At 40.2% G+C, this 16,517-nt stretch overlaps 1 protein-coding gene across 1 annotated transcript; it reads left to right on the top strand.

Annotated features, from left to right (window-relative positions):
- The first annotated feature begins 6,415 nt into the window (after positions 1-6,415).
- Positions 6,416-13,245, top strand: LOC130681935 (uncharacterized). The gene is made up of 2 exons (XM_057495802.1): positions 6,416-6,495; positions 11,348-13,245. The coding sequence occupies exon 2, from the start codon at positions 11,643-11,645 to the stop codon at positions 12,870-12,872; it is 1,230 nt and encodes a 409-aa protein (XP_057351785.1). The 5' UTR covers positions 6,416-6,495; positions 11,348-11,642; the 3' UTR covers positions 12,873-13,245.
- The last annotated feature ends 3,272 nt before the right edge of the window (positions 13,246-16,517 follow it).

Raw genomic sequence — 16,517 nt, 5'->3', positions numbered from 1 at the left:
AACGGGGATTATCTGCTTGTGTTAGTAGTAAATCCAGTACCTGAATATGAAGAATCTTCTGCCTTCCAAATGCTTCCACAATTGAACTGCTGGAATCATCTGCAGTTGGTCAATTGGTCAGGAAGCTGTGGATAGACCAAGTATCCACCTTTTAGCACTCCAGAACTAGCCTAATGGTGCCCCCATGATGTGCCAGAATCATTTGAGCATTGTCCCCTACTCTGAGGTCTGAGGCCTGAACTAGGCCTATGTATTGCTTCCACATTCTTTTTACCTTTGCAATCTTTTATTGCCTGTTTACCTAGTTCCTTGCATTACACTCTGTTGAAATATCCAATATAGTTTCTATTTTTTTATGGAAGTGTTTATTTTTCAGTGTCTTGATGACTAGATTGAGTCAGTCAGGAGGTTTGTTGCATTTCTCTTAATTTTAATATGTTTGACAGTGACTCAAATCCTAGGCAACAAAAGAGGCCAAGGGCAAAAACTTTTTTGTGAGTCCTTCACCGTCATCATTTAATTTAGTCATCTGCAATTTGTCTCCAAGGAAGAGAAACACATAAGAGTCATTTGTGGGTGTGTTTTGGTCTCTTCACAGCTTCCTGACCTATATGCCTGATCTCTGTATGTATCAGAGGATTTTAGGAGTGCTGAGATAGTAATCCCCTAAAACATCCCACTTCCCTGGTCAGTCCTTTCTGGAACAAGGAGTCTTATTCATCTACCTTTTTGTGGCCACAAAAACATTAACAATTCCTTCATAGGTGTGTATTGACAGGAAATGATTGGGAAGCATTGGTCTATTGCATTTCATTCAGTTTCTCCTAAAACATCTAAGTTTAGTGTTCTCCAAAGTATGTTCTATAGAATAATGGTTTCTTATGAAGTTAACAGTTGTTACAAGGGGAAAAAAATGTCCTATGGCCAAATTAATTTGGAAAGTTCTAGGTTAAACAGTAGACTAACCACAGGTCCCAGTTTTCCCAGGACATTTCCAGCATGCATTTTTGTCCTGGTCTAATTATTAACAACATTCGCTTTGATGATCAGAAGTGGCATAGTTTGGATGATTAATTATAGGTCACCCCATCTTTGAGACAGAGCTTATGCAGTGTTTCCAACATTTAATTGTCCATGAAACTTTTTTTTCAAGGAGTGTCCTACATGGTCCATTGACTATATTTAGGAAACATTGTATTTGGATTTATTTGTTCTCAATGACTGTGAGCATCTTGTGGCAGAGTAAAGGGCATTTAGTTTCATGAGATCGGTCCTCTGCTTCTGGACAGAACAGAGGAAATGTGGCCTTATAATCCACAAGATTGGCCCAGGACAGGCTTTCATGGTTGTAGTTTGAAGCTAATTTAGATGTTAGGAGGCAGAGAACTTGACATTGCAGCTTTAGGATAACTCTTCTTTCTGTATTCTTGTAATCAGATATTGGAACCATGAGAGAAACAGAGAGAGAGAGATCCCTGTGTTTCATGTAAGATCCCCATTCCTATATTTCCCTCATGGATTCTCTACTGGGTCTTCACAGCTGCACTGATCTCATGGACATTCTGGAGTTCCATTCCCTCAGCTCTCAGGTGACTGTCAACCAATCTCAATTAAGATGTTAGTAGATTAAAAACTTAAAACAATGGGCATGTACTTTTAAAAGTACTGAGATGTTTTCTTTTGAAATCTTTAACACTAAAATATAAAACAAGTAAAAGTGAAGTTACACCATTTGAAGTATAAGAGAAGTGAGAAAGAAAGGAGTGCTCTCTCAGCCTTTCTTCTGCTCTCCCTGCCAACTTCCCTTCTTTACCATGGTGACCCGTGATTTACATAACTCAGAGCCATGGAATTCTATGGAGAATAGGGAACTACTGGTTTATGTTTAAACTACTGGTTTAACCTATACTCTATTGGTATAGATTATGGATAAACACAGATTTTTTAATTGAAGTATAATTCATACACATTATGTTATTGGTTTCAAGTATACAACATAATGATTCAACAGTTATCTACATTATTAATTGCTCTCCCCAAGTAGTGTAGTTACTATTTGTCAATATAGATGTTACACAGCTGTTGACTATATTCTCGATGCTCTACTTTCATCCCTGAGACTAATTTATATATGACTGAGATTTTGTGCCTCTTCATTTTCTTCACTTATTTCACCCACCCACCTACCTTAACCCTTCCCCAATGGTAACCACCAGTCACTTCTCATGGCCTGAGTCTGTTGCTATTTTGTTCATTTTTGTTTTGTTTTGTTTTATATTCCACATATAAGTGAAATTGTATGGCATTTGTCCTTCTCTGCCTGACTTATTTCACTGAGCATAATACCCTCTAGGTCTATCTATATTGTCACAAATGACAAGATTTCTTTATTTTTTATGGCTGAATAATATTCTATTGTATATAATATTCAATTGTGCATTACCACTTCTTCTTTATCCATCTATTTATTCCATCTATTGATGGACATTTTGGTTGCTTCCATATCTTGGCTATTGTAAATAATGTGACAATCAACATGGGGTGCACACATCTTTTCAAATCAGATTTTGTTTTCTTTGGTGGGTTTACTGGGTCACACGGTATTTCTATTCTTAGTTTTTTGAGGTACCTCCATACTGCTTTCTGTAGTGGCTTCACCAATTGACATTCCCACCAACAGTGTAGGAGGGCTCCCTTTTCCCCACATCCTTGCCAACACTTGTTATTTCTTGTCTTCTGGAGAGTGGCCATTCTGACTGGTGTGAGGTGGTATCTCACTGTGGTTTTGATTTGCATTTGCCTGATGATTAGTGATGTGGAGCATCTTTTCATGTGCCTGTTGGTCATCTGTATTTCTTCTTTGGAAAAATGTTTGTTTAGGTCCTCTGCCCATTGGGTTATTTGTTTTTTTGGTTTTTAGTCTTATGGGTTCTTTATACACTTTGGGTGTTAGCCCCTTATCAGAAATATCATTTATGAATATATTCACCCATACTATAGGATGCCTTTTTGTTTTATTGATGGTTTCTTTTGCTGTACAGAAGCTTTTTAGTCTGATGTAGTCCCACTTGTTCATTTTTACTTTTGTTTCCCTTGCCCAGGGTGACATATCCAGAAAAAAATTATTCCTGGTTATGTTCAAGAGATTTTTGCCTATGTTTTCTTCTAAGAGTTTTATGGTTTCATGTCTTATGTTTCGGTCTTAATCCATTTTGAGTTTGCTTTTGTGTATGGTGTTAAGACAGTGATCCAGTTTCATTCTCTTGCATGTAGCTGTCCAGTTTTCCCAACACCATTTATTGAGGAGACCATAACTTCCCCATTATATATACTCTTGCCTCTTTTGTCATATATTAATTGACTATATATGTATGGGTTTATTTCTGGGCTCTCTATTCCGTTTCATTGATCTATGTAAGCACACAGATTTAGAATCAGAAAAATCTAGATCTGAATCCTGCCTTTGTTTCTTTTGACCTGTATAACCATTGGCAATTTAAATAAATTTTTTGACCGTAAGTTTCATCTGTAAAATATGGATAATGTTACCTTTTGGTAGATGAGTTTGAATGTTAACTGATATAGTGCTTATAAATTGACTGACACAGTTCTAAGCCTATATTAAGTGAAATATAACAGGTCACTAGAATATTAGAAAGAAAGTCTAGGGTTAAGAATTAGGTTTTGCAGACAGACCTGAGTTTGAATTCTGACTTTGATCACATGCTGTATAAATTTGGGCAGGTAATCTGTCTAAGGATTAGTTTCCTCATGTGTCACATTGGGGTATTAACAGTATTTGACTCATGGGACTTTCTAAGGGATTTTGTATGTGTATGAGATAATGCATGTAGTGTCTAACACAGTGCCTAGGATGTAAAAGCACTGCATTATTAGTATCATCTTGGTTATCAGTATTTATGCTTCTAGTGTAATTATTTTTGTGTTTCTATAGGGAGTTAAAGATGATAAATAATTTAAAATACCAAAGAATAGTTGTATGGTACTGGAATGATGTAGGTCCCGTGATAGGTGGGACATGAGCCCTGATATAGTTGGCTACCTTTATTGAAATAATTCCTTGTAAAATGAATGCCTTTCAGGTAGATTAGTCATGAGGGTCAATATATTCTAGCTATTGCAGGATCTTCAAAACTGTTGTGGTAATGAGCTTCTTCAATATAAGTCCTGGAGTGAGGTGACAGAATTTCTTGGTGGACAACTGATTCTAAGACAATTATGAGTTAGAATAAGTTATGAAGGAAAAGTCAAAATTTTTGTTTCTTTAATTAAAATATAATGAATTATAACACAACTTAAAAAGAAACTGCTCCCATTGAATCTACTGTTTTTCAGAAACAGCAAGTATGAGTTTCCTTGGGAACAATACTCTTGGTGACCTCAGCTGAAATACTTATTGACTTGGGCAATTTGTGTTACTTCCTTTGATTTACCTGTGCTCTTTTGGTGATCTTTTTCCCCTCAACCACTGAGTGCTTTAGATTGTCAGACTCTCTCTTTAAGCCCTATAGAGTAATCATTTAGCACTCAAAATGTTATGGAAAATACTGAAAAAACCTGGACTGGATCACCGATGGAAAAACCAAGCGGCACTCAGAGGTCTTGGAGTGTTGAGGCTTTATTTCACACTGGCAGGCTCAGAGGGGTGTAATCTCCCAAAAAGTCTGAGTCCTGAACAAAGGCAAAGGGAGCAATTTATATCTTTCTGATTTTGTATCTGTAACATTCCTACGTTCACAGCAAGCGAGCAGGCAAGGGGGAGGGAGTTTAGGGAGTGAACCTTGGGAGCAGGTGCTGGCTCAGCAGAATGGGAAACTCAAAGGAGTGTTTTTGTTGTTTGTGTTGAGAGGGGCAGACAGAAGGGAGCCACCTGGGCTAGATTGTTGTCCTTGTAAATTGCTGTCCTTGTAAATGTTTCCCTATCAAAAACAAAGGCCGTACTGGTTTAGAAAGTGGAAATTAAGTACCAGAAAAATTTGAGCATAATAAAAACGTCCTTCTGTGAGAATGTATGGACTTCTCCCAGAGTGATTTTTCTATAATGCAAATCCAATTATATAATTCTCCTACTTAAACCTTTCAACGTGTTACTATTGCTATCATTATAAAGATCAATTTCATTGCATGGGATACAGGTCCTTCATAACCTGGTCCCTCATTAGTTCATCACTACGTTTCCCATCTCTGAGCCTATACCCTTTCCTGTCACTCCACTCCCTGGGTTTTTCCACGCCTCCACAGACCACTGGTTCTCTATCTTTTTCAGCTGCATTGAGCTATTTGTAGTTAGTCATGGCATCATCTCTCTTACTTCTATTCCCTATAATTTACTACCCTCTCTGTCTGGAACACCATTCAAACACTTTTGCTTTAGCTTGGCTGCCTGACTACTGCTTGTTCTTTGTGGGACTAAATGTCATTTCCTCCAGAGTCTTACATAAGATGAGGTTATGTTCCTTTCATTTATATTTTTATGTCAGTGTTTTGCCACCTTTTAAAATCCATGTATACTTTAGGTAAAAAATGATGCTATATCCGCCTTATAATTTAAAATATGAAACATTATTGGCAGTTCTTTCTGAATAAAAAAGTATACTTTAACATTTAATTTGTTTTAATTTAAACAATTTAGTTGAAACTTCCTGCCCTAAAGATTCTGTCAACACCCCTTCCTGATCTCCCTTAACACTCCTTCCATCTGGTTGCAAAACAATGCTATAGGTAGTGAATTTTTCCTTAAAGAGGGAATGAAGGAGAGTGCCAAAAAGCCAATTAGTGGTTTTGTTTTGAGGATGTGGAGTGTTAGGAAAGAGTATAAAACCTAAATGTGATTTATTCCCACTAGGATGTTTAAACATTTTTAACAGTAAGGTATTAAGAAAGGGCCACGTGGTGGAAGCTGCTCAGGCTGAGAGTTGCGGGTGGGGGTGGGGGAATTGGTATGGGTCTGCCAATACCTGTTTGAGTTTTTTTTTAAACCTACCAATAAGATTAAGACAAATGTAAAGGAAAGATATAACTGGCTTAGGCGAAGTCCGGGGAAGAATGTGAACCCTGTAGTACTCAGCCAATGAGGAACCAGGGGAGGGACTTGTGCACTAGGAGATAAATTATTGGCACCAAACTCCCCAGGTGTGCCTGCCCACCAGACACCCAATCTTGTAAGACTGTCATTAAAGCCTCACTCTGCTGTTCTCTTTGTCTCCGTGTCCACTTATTGAATTTGGACCAGTGAGTGTGTTTCTCACAATTTGGGGGCTCATCCGGGATCCTCTTGCCTGTGTGAGGTGGGGGCCCACACGGAGTGGGAAGACGTGTCCCACCCGGCTTTGGGTGGCTCACTGTGTCTGGGCATTTCACCTTCACCCAGAAGCCGAGGGGAGACCCGAGACTGTTGTACGGAGACAGTGTGACTGATGCAGGAGGGAAAACGCAGGCACTGGGGCAACCAGGCAACCTCGTGCACGAGCCAAGGTAGGAAAACTGGGCTATAAGTACTGCCTTGGTGGTTGGGCATTTTTCGGAGGTTGAGTGTGTGTGGCTGAGACATATCCTAGATATGAAGCGAGTGTGGAGTCCCAATCCGCGGTTTCCTTCTCCTGTGAGGGAAACGGCCAGAGACGGACGAGGCGAATCTCGGGTGTGTGCAAGAAGCCTCCATTGCAGAGGGGGCTGAGTACACAGGAACTCACACAGGGACCTCTTGAAAGATGGGAAATAAAAATTCTAGGCCTAGGGAAGCAGGGAAAGGGAACCAGAAGAGCTCCCTTGAAATTCCCCCAGATAGTCCACTGGGGTGAATATTACAGTACTGGGGGGATGCCCCCTGTACTGGGGATAAAGACAAGCAAAAGATGATCAAATTTTGTTGTTTTATCTGGACTGAAAAACCGATCCGTAAGCCATCAGTTTTCTGGCCACAGTTTGGATTGGTTGAAAACTGGCTTTGCCAGACTCTAGTTCTTTATGTGAGTGACAAAACTTCCAGCTCACCAGAGGAAAGGGACTATGCCTTCTGCTGGTTATCAAGGGCGCTTCCTATATTTCCCCTCAGTATCATCGGAGGGAAAGTTGAGGAGAAAGAACTATAAAAAATTTCTCAGGACAAGCCCTGGGACCCACTTTCTTCTCTCCCTCCCCCATATAATCCTCAGGCTAGGACTCGAGGAGAACAAAGCTAGAAAATTCAAGTAACAGACTCAGATTCATCTGAGAGCCAGGAGCCTTCAGCCCCTACTAGGCCTCTTACCAACCCCTATTCTAACCTTAGAAGGGAATTAGAACAATGTAAGAAGGACTTAGAGAGTTTCCCCCTTCCTTCTGGGGAGTCCACCAGAAACCCCATGATGTTTCCATTGAGAGAGTCCCACTAGGATAAGGGGAAATTGGGTTTGTGAATGCTCCCCTCACTGGTACTGAGGTGATAAATTTTAAGAAGGAAGTGAAACCATTGCTAGAAGATCCCCTTGGCCTAGCAGACCAACTAGATCAATTCCTGGGACCTAATATATATACTTGGATCGAGTGGATGTCCATCATGAATATCCTATTCACTGGTGAGGAGAAGGGGATGATCAGGAGAGCTGCTATGTCCATTTGGGAACGAGAACACCCACCAGGCCAGGGTGTCCAGCCAGTGGAACAAAAGTTCCCAAATGTAGATCCTGGATGGGATAATAATGATCTAGGGGATCAGGTAGGACAGGGTCTTTTAAAGGTCAACTTTGTAACCAAAAGTTGGCCAGATATTGTTAAGAAATTACAGAAGCTAGATGGATGGAATGAGAAACCTATAGAGGAGTTACTGAGAGGAGCTCAAAAAGTGTTTGTTAAAAGAGAGGAAGAGAGGCAGAAGCAGAAAGCAAAAATTATGGTGACTACTGTAGAAAAAGTGATTGAGAAGAGAGGCAGAGGACCACCTCAGAGGAGAGAAGTGAATTAGAAAGGACAGAATAAAAGGGAGATGGGACCACAAGGAGGAGACAAGAAATGCTTTAAATGTAGGAAACCAGGCCAATTTAAGAGAGAGTGCCCTCTATGGGAAAAAGAAGTGGTGACTTCCCTCATGGCATTAGATGAGAAATAGGGAGGTCAGGGGTTCCCCTTTATTAAACCCCACCAGGAACCCTTGATAAATTTAAAGGTGGGGCCTAAAGAGGAAGATAGAATTTTTTTAGTAGATACAGGGGCAGCCCGTTCTTCCTTGACCTTTCAGCCACAAAATGTGAAATTTCAGCCCCAAAAGCTCTTGGTCTCTGGGGTAAAAGGGGAGGGATTCCAAGTTCCTATTTTTGAAAAAACTGTAATCAGGTTGGAAAATGAGATCACAGAGGGATCATTCTTGTATGTCCCAGAAGCAGGAACTAATCTCTTAGGAAGAGATCTAATTATTCAGTTAGGCCTGGGTCTAGGAATAGAGAAAGGCCAAATAAAGGTTCTAATGGCATATCTTACAGAGGAGGAAGAAAAGAAAGTAGATCCTAGGGTATGGGTTAAAGAAGGAAATAGGGGAGGTTTACAAGTCTCCCTAATCAAAATAACTTTAAAGCAACCAAGTGAAATAATTTGCAGGAGACAATATCCATTCCCCTTGACGGGAGAAGAGGTCTCCAGCCAGTAATGGAAGGCCTTGTTAAGGATGGTTTGTTGGAACCTTGTATGTCACCATACAATACTCCCATCCTTCTCATGAGAAAACCTGATGGGTCATATCGGTTGGTGCAGGATCTCTGGGCTATAAATCAGATAGTCCAGACCCAACATCCTGTAGTCCCTAACCCTTATACCCTCCTGAGCAAAATACCATATGAACATGAATGGTTTAGTGTGATAGACCTGAAGGATGCATTTTGGGCCTGTCCACTAAGTTTGGATAGCAGAGACCTTTTTGCCTTTGAGTGGGAGAATCCCACAAATGGAAGAAAACAGCAATATCACTGGACTGTGTTGCCACAGGGCTTCATGGAGGCCCCCAATTTGTTTGGTCAAATTTTAGAATCCATCTTAGAGGACTTTGAACCTGTGCAAGGAACACAACTTTTACAATATGTAGATGATCTATTAATCTCAGGGAGAGAAAAGACAACAGTGTCTAAAACTACTATAGATTTGCTCAACTTCTGGGGGCAAAAGGGGTTGAGGATTTCTAGAAACAAACTTCAGTTTGTAGAAAAGGAAGTTAAATATTTAGGTCATCTTATAAGTGAAGGGAAATGAAGAATCAGTCCAGGAAGAATTGCTGGAATCTTAAATTACCCCAAGCCTAAAACAAAGAGGGAATTTAGAAAATTTTGGGGAATCATAGGATATTGTAGATTATGGATTGACTCTTATGCACAGAGGACTAGAGGCTTGTATTTCAAATTATTAGAGGGAGAGCCAGATCCTCTCCAATGGACCTCAGGGGAACTGCAAATCCTAAAAGAATTAAAGCAATCCTTAGTCACCACCCCAGTCCTGGCACTCCCTTCTTTAGAGAAGCCATTTCACTTGTTTATTACAGTTCAACAAGGTTCCGCTGTAGGGGTTTTGACCCAAGCCCTGGGGGCGGGATGGGGGGGGAGAGAAACAACTTGAGGCCTTTATGTCTAAACTATTGGACCCTGTCTCTCGTGGATGGCCTGAGTGCATCCAGGCCATTGCAGCCACAGCCTTACTGGTGGAAGAGAGCAGGAAACTAACTTGTGGAGGAACCCTCATGGTCAGCACTCCTCACCAGGTTCGGGCCATACTTATTCAGCGAGCTGGGCACTGGCTAAAAGAATCTCAAATTTTAAAGTATGAAGCCATTCTACTTGAAAAAGATGACCTGATTTTAACTACAGACACCTGCCTCAACCCGGCCAGCTTCCTATGTGTCAGGGAGGCTGAAGGTCAATCAGAATTGAGCCATTGTTGCATGGACCTCATAGAGTATCAGACTAAAGTCAGACCTGATTTAAGAGAAACTCCTCTAGGTGGGGGTATGAAACTGTTTATAGATGGGTCCTCCCGGATGATAGAGGGCAAACGACATAATGGCTATGCTATCATTGATGGAGACCAGTTATCCATCTGTGAAAAGGGGAGATTACCCAATCATTGGTCAGCTCAAACCTGTGAGTTGTTTGCTCTTAATCAGGCCTTAAAACTACTTTCAGATAAGGAGGGCACCATTTACACAGACTCCAAATATGCCTTCGGAGTAGTCCATACCTTTAGAAAAATTTGGACAGAAAGAGGTCTCATAAATGTAAAGGACAGGAATTGATTCATGGGGAATTAATTAAGGAGGTTCTGGAAAATCTTGTACTTCCAGCTCAGATTTCTATAATGCATGTGAATGGTCACCAGAAAGGAAGTTACTATGAAGCAACGGGTAACAGGATTGCTGATTAGCTGCTAAAGAGGCTGCATCTGAAGATGAAATTAGATTTTTGAACCTCACTCCAAATATCCCTAAAATTTCATTGATCCCAAAATTTTCTGAGAAAGAGATTAAGAAGCTACAGGAGGTGGGGACATCACGAGATGAGAAAGGGACGTGGACTTTACCAGATGGGAGAGAAATGATCAGCCAGCCTATTATGAGAGAGCTAATGAACATGTTACATAGAGGGAGCCACTGGGGTCCTCAGGCGATGTGTGATGCTTTGCTAAAGGTTTATGGGTGTGTTAGCATTTACACCATTGCTAAACAGGTTTGTAGGAGCTGCATAACATGCCAAAGAATTAATAGGAAGTGTATGAGAAAGCCAGTATCAAGAGGGAGACTCCCAGGAATAAGACCATTCCGAAGTATTCAGATTGACTTTACTGAGATGCCGAAAGTAGGAAAGCTTAAATATTTAGTAGTGATTGTTGATCATCTCACTGGGTGGGTGGAGGCCCACCCATTAACAACTGCAATGGCAGGATCAGTAATAAAGGTACTTTTAGAGCAAGTTATTCCTAGGTTTGGGTTAATAGAAAATGTTGATTCAGATAATGGGAGTCATTTTACTTTAAAAGTACTACAGGGAATAATGATGGCACTCCAGGTACAGTGGGATTTTCATACTCCTTGGCATCCACCATCCTCTGGAAAGATAGAAAGAATGAATCAGACTCTTAAGAAGCATTTAACCAAATTAATATTAGAAACCAAGTTGCCTTGGACTAAATGTCTTCCCATAGCATTCTTAAGGATAAGAACTGCTCCCCGAAAGGATTTGGGACTTTCTCCTTATGAATTATTATATGGGCTGCCATATCTGGGAAGGGCAACAGACTTGCCCACTATGGAAAATAAAGATCAATTTTTAAGGGAATATGTGCTGGCCTTGTCTTCCACCTTATCTTCTCTCAGGCTGAAAGGACTCCTTGCCCAGACTCCCCCACTTGAGTTCTTCGCTCACTGCTTCCAGCCTGGAGACCTGGTGTTAATAAAATCCTGGAAAGAAGACTGACTCCAGCCCAGCAGGGAAGGCCCCTACCAAGTGCTCCTGACCGCAGAGACTGCAGTGAGGAAGGCTGAAAAGGGTTGGACTCATTACATCAGAGTAAAGAAACTGACTGGGGAATCTGGGGACAAAGCAGAGAATTGGCAGGTGTCCCAGGTGGCTAACCAACCCTTAAGGCTGAAACTAAAAAGAACCTAAAAAATGTTAACTTTTATCCTTCTGACTTTGTATTTCACAGGCAAGTCGCAGGGAGCCCTAGGATGGGAAGGAACTCCTGGTTATCCTGTCAAACTGGTAATCAATATTACTAAAACATCAAGCCCCCAAACCATTAGGTTTGATTCTTGTCAGGTTCTCTCTTGTGGTGACCTAAATGACCAAAGACAGCTTTCTGGAGATAATAAGTATCTCTGTCCTGAATGGACAAATTTTAATAGAATAAAAAGGGCAAGTGGGCCCCCATGTCCAGGGTGGAGCAATGTTTGGTGGACAACCCAGTTTCAAGGATGTACAGCCCCTCATGCAGCAGAAAAATCATTAAAAAGAAAGCTCCACTTAGCTAAAGGAATTCCTCCTGATAATTGCCAGGACAGACAGTGTAACCCCCTTTTATTAACTATACATAAACCTCAAGACTTAGACTCAGACCCTGTAATTGCCCCTTGTGTTTATGGGCTCGGTGCAGATGTCATTGCAGTAGATCCTGTGGGAAGGTTTGGTCTTAATTTAATTGAAGACAAGACTTCACCCATAGTGACCACTCCCAATCCCGAGGGAAATAATGAGCCAGAGCTTCCCCATAATGACCCTAGACTAGTTCCTGTAACAGAGATAAAAGATCTAAAGCAGACTCTTGAAATAGAGATAGGTTATGGAGACACCAATGCCTGGGTAGAGTGGGTTAAATTTTCAGTACTCGCTTTGAATAAAAGCGATTGTTACGCATGTGCTGCTGGATGGCCACAGGCGCTGGTGGTCCCATTCCCTCTCAGCTGGGACACAGACCCCACTGGGATGAACTGCATGTTGGCCCTGTATCAGGACAAGGACGCTTGGGAAAATGAGACTTGCAAGGGCTTGTCTTTACTCTTTCATGCACTAAAGAAGTCAGACCCGAGGGTAATCCCCTGTTTTTCCATAGGGAAGATGAATCACTCCTCATGCCTCTCTAGGCAAGGGGAAGGTTTTACAACTCCTGTGGGGAACTTACTGACTTGTACCTACGTCCTAAATGTCTCTAAAGAGGGCAACTTCTCAAAATTATGCATCCCTCGAGCGGATGTTTGGTGGTACTGTGGAAAGGGGAACCTGTGCTACTCATTGCCACCCACCTGGACTGGGACTTATGCTTTAGTCCAATTGGCAATTCCATTTACCCTGGCATTTCTCTCCACACCCAATGAAAAACATTTTCATAGAAGTCGCAGATGATTACAAGGATCCTTTGATTCGAATGTATACATTGACTCAATAGGAGTCCCTAGGGGAGTCACTGATGAATTTAAAGCTAGAAACCAAATAGCTGCAGGATTCGAATCGGCACTATTTTGGTGGTCCACCATCAACAAAAACGTAGATTGGATCAATTACATTTACTATAATCAACAAAGATTCATTAACTATACCAGGGATGCTCTTCAAGGAGTAGCTAGTCAACTAGATGCTACCAGCAGAATGGCCTGGGAAAACAGAATAGCATTAGATATGATGTTAGCAGAAAAAGGAGTCTGTGTTATGTTAGGGGAAAAATGTACTTTTTTCCCAAATAATACTGCCCCTGATGGTACTATTACTAAAGCCCTACAGGGACTCACCACTTTAACTAATGAATTAGCTGAAAACTCTGGCATCAGTGCCCCTTTTACAGACTGGTTGGAAGGATGGTTTGGAAAGTGGAAGGTATGGTTGCCTCTGTGTTAACCTCCCTTGTTACAGTTGCAGGAGTTTTAACTGCTGTAGGATGCTGTACCACCCCTTGTGTGAGAGGCCTGACTCAAAGGCTTATAGAGGCAGCCATAAACAGGCAAATATCTATGACCTACACCCCAAATAATCTTATGTTATTAGAAGAAAAATTGAACTATGAAGGAGAGAGTTAAAAGCTATTAGAGAAATTTGAGAAAGGACCAAGTGTAAATTAAAATACATTACTGGGAATAAAATCAGAAATTCTTAAATAAAAAGAGGGGGGAACTGTTAGGAAAGAGTATAAAACTTAAATGTGATTTATTTCCAGTAGGATGTTTAAACATTTTTAACAGTAAGGTATTAAGAAAAGGCCACGTGGTGGAAGCTGCTCATGCTGAGAGTTGCGGGTGGGGGTGGGGGAAGTGGTATGGGTCTGCCAATACCTGTTTGAGTTTTTTTTTAAACCTACCAATAAGATTAAGACAAATGTAAAGGAAAGATATAACTGGCTTAGGCGAAGTCCGGGGAAGAATGTGAACCCTGTAGTACTCAGCCAATGAGGAACCAGGGGAGGGACTCTCGCACTAGGAGATAAATTAGTGGCGCCAATCTCCCCAGGTGTGCCTGCCCACCAGACACCCGATCTTGCAAGACCATCATTAAAGCCTCACTCCGCTGTTCTCTTTGTCTCCGTCCACTTATTGAATTTGGACCAGTGAGTGTGTTTCTCACATGCAGACATTAAAGACAGAAGAGAAGAATGCTCTAGAGACTTAAAAACTTCCGTGATACCTGAGTTGTAGTCCTGGCTCTGCAATTGAGTAGTTTTGCTGATTTAGGCATTTCACAGACTTTTCTGGGTCTTTCTTCCTTGATCTTTAAAATGAGAACTAGGTTAGCATTTCTTGGACTATATTTGAGGTGCACTAATATTTTGCTAGGTCTTACTAAAAAAGGTCGGTTGCAACTAAATATATTTGAGACACCAAGTTAAGCAAAGTTAAATAGGTTCCCTTCAATCATCAAGATCCTGTAACATGCTAATGTCCTCTAGAGTCCTCTAGAGGGGACTTTTCGTCTGAAGTGTTGTTTGTGTGTTTTTTTTTACATGTATTAACCATGAAATCCTTCTGATTCAGAATCTCTTGTAGAACTCATATTCTGTGTAATATAGCTGGACTAAATGATCTCTCAAATCTTTTCCTATTCTGATGTATTTTGATTCTTTTAATAAAATTGATGAACCCTCAGCCTCTTTGTCTTGTTTAGACTCTTCCAAAGCAGCCTCAAGCATTCATCTGTGACTCATTGATAATCTGATTGTTGACACACCCTATGAAGCTGCTGCTGTATGATTTTCATGATTCAGTTTCTTGTGCCTTTTCAAATGACTTGACATTTCTGGAATGCAAAATTTAGAGGATGGTGACTAGCTTCAATTAGTTGTTTCTCTATATACAAGAGGATCTGGGCATTCTGTGTTTCTCATTAGTTATGCAATCTAGGTGGTCATGTTGAAAAACTTTCTGGAGAAAATATCTTGGGAAAGCACCTACAGAAATATGGAAATTTTGACAATGCACATGAACCCCTGTTGTGTAAGAGCTCTGTTTTCCCTTTTCTAGATTTAGAATGATTAGCATGGACAAAACAAAATGGAACAGACTTCCCTCTGAAACAGTGAACTTTTTATCACCAGAAGTGTTTTGTGTGAAGGATTATAGCTAAACTAGTTCATGAAATGTCAGGACTGTGAAAGAAGAAATTCTCATATTGGAAGGGGAATTAGACTAGATTACCTTGGGAAAGTCTCTTCTAGATCTATGACTGGTCTGCAGTGATGTAGTCCTCTCATTTTGAATTGCAATTGCACCTTTATATCTCTCTTCTGGAGGTGAGCTTCCAGAGATCCAATTTAAAACTGAACAAATATCTGGGAAAGGTCTCTTATGGATTTTTCCTTTAATCATTAATGGGGGCTTTTTCTTCACTTAAGTGTTCCCTGTGAAAACCTAGAAATTCAGGCCATGAAGGGATGGTATATTGAACCAAAAATTTACGAATGGGGTAGATGATGAAGAGTGGGTAATGAAAAACATGATTTGGATGAGGAGGATGGTGTTATGGATGTGTGAGTGTCACTTCATATATCTAATGGAGAAAACAACTTGGTTAATTGTCAGGGAAGGAAAAACACTGGAGTGCCAAATGGAGGGAAAAGTAAAACCTACCTTCTTTCCTGAAACTCTCTCCTCTCTTGTGTCATAGAAATAGATGCAATTAACATATGCCAGGGAGAGGGGGAAGATAAAATTAATAGGGTATATCTCCTATACTCAAGTTGTTGTCAGTTCAGTGGATTGGAAAATCAAGCAAGCAGTTACAGTTCTATGTAATATTACACAACAGAATTTTGGAAATAAGGAATGGGTGGTATGGGAATGTTTTCATGGCTAGTCCTTTCATTTTCTTCTTAAAGAAATCATTTCCGATTCTAAGGTCATGTAAACTTTTTGTATTTCCTTCTAGAAGTTAAAAAATTTTCTCTTTCACATTTAATCTCTAATCCTTCTTGAATTAAATATTGTTGTATAGTGTAATATAGGGCTTTAACTTCATTTTTTTCTAAATGGGTAACAAATTTATACTAGTACATCTTATGGAACCATCCCTCCTTTCCCCACTGATTTACAATGAGTTCTGAGACATGTTTATTTCCATATGCGAATGAGTATTCCTGGTCTCCCTATTCTGTTCCATTGATTAATTTGTCTATTTTTGTGGTAAAACCTTATATCTTCATTTCTATTGTTTTATAGTCAGTCTTGAGATCTGCTAGGGCAAGTTTTCATACCATATCCCCTAGTCTTCTACTCTTCCTTCTCTTTTTCTTTTCCTTCTCCTCCTTCTTCACTTCCTCTTTGTTCTTTTTCAGGAGCAGCTTAGCTATTCTTGGCTTTTTCTGTTATGTATCAGTTTTAGAGTCAGCTCATTAAGTTCCCTGAAAAACAGTTGGGATTTTTATTAGAATATCATTGAATCTATATATGAATCTTGGTAGAATTGATAATGTCAAGAATTCTATCCACAAACAGATATACTTCTCCATTTACTTGGATCTTCTTGATTATTTTCTAAGAAAGTTTACAATTTTCTATATAAATATCT

Source organism: Manis pentadactyla, chromosome X (genome assembly GCF_030020395.1).
Source record: "Manis pentadactyla isolate mManPen7 chromosome X, mManPen7.hap1, whole genome shotgun sequence".
NCBI classification, from domain to species: domain Eukaryota; kingdom Metazoa; phylum Chordata; class Mammalia; order Pholidota; family Manidae; genus Manis; species Manis pentadactyla.
This window is presented reverse-complemented; position numbering and strand designations above follow the sequence as displayed.

Coding starts and splice junctions, on each gene's coding strand:
- LOC130681935 (XM_057495802.1), top strand. CDS start 11,643: ATGTTAACTTTTATCCTTCTGACTTTGTATTTCACAGGCAAGTCGCAG.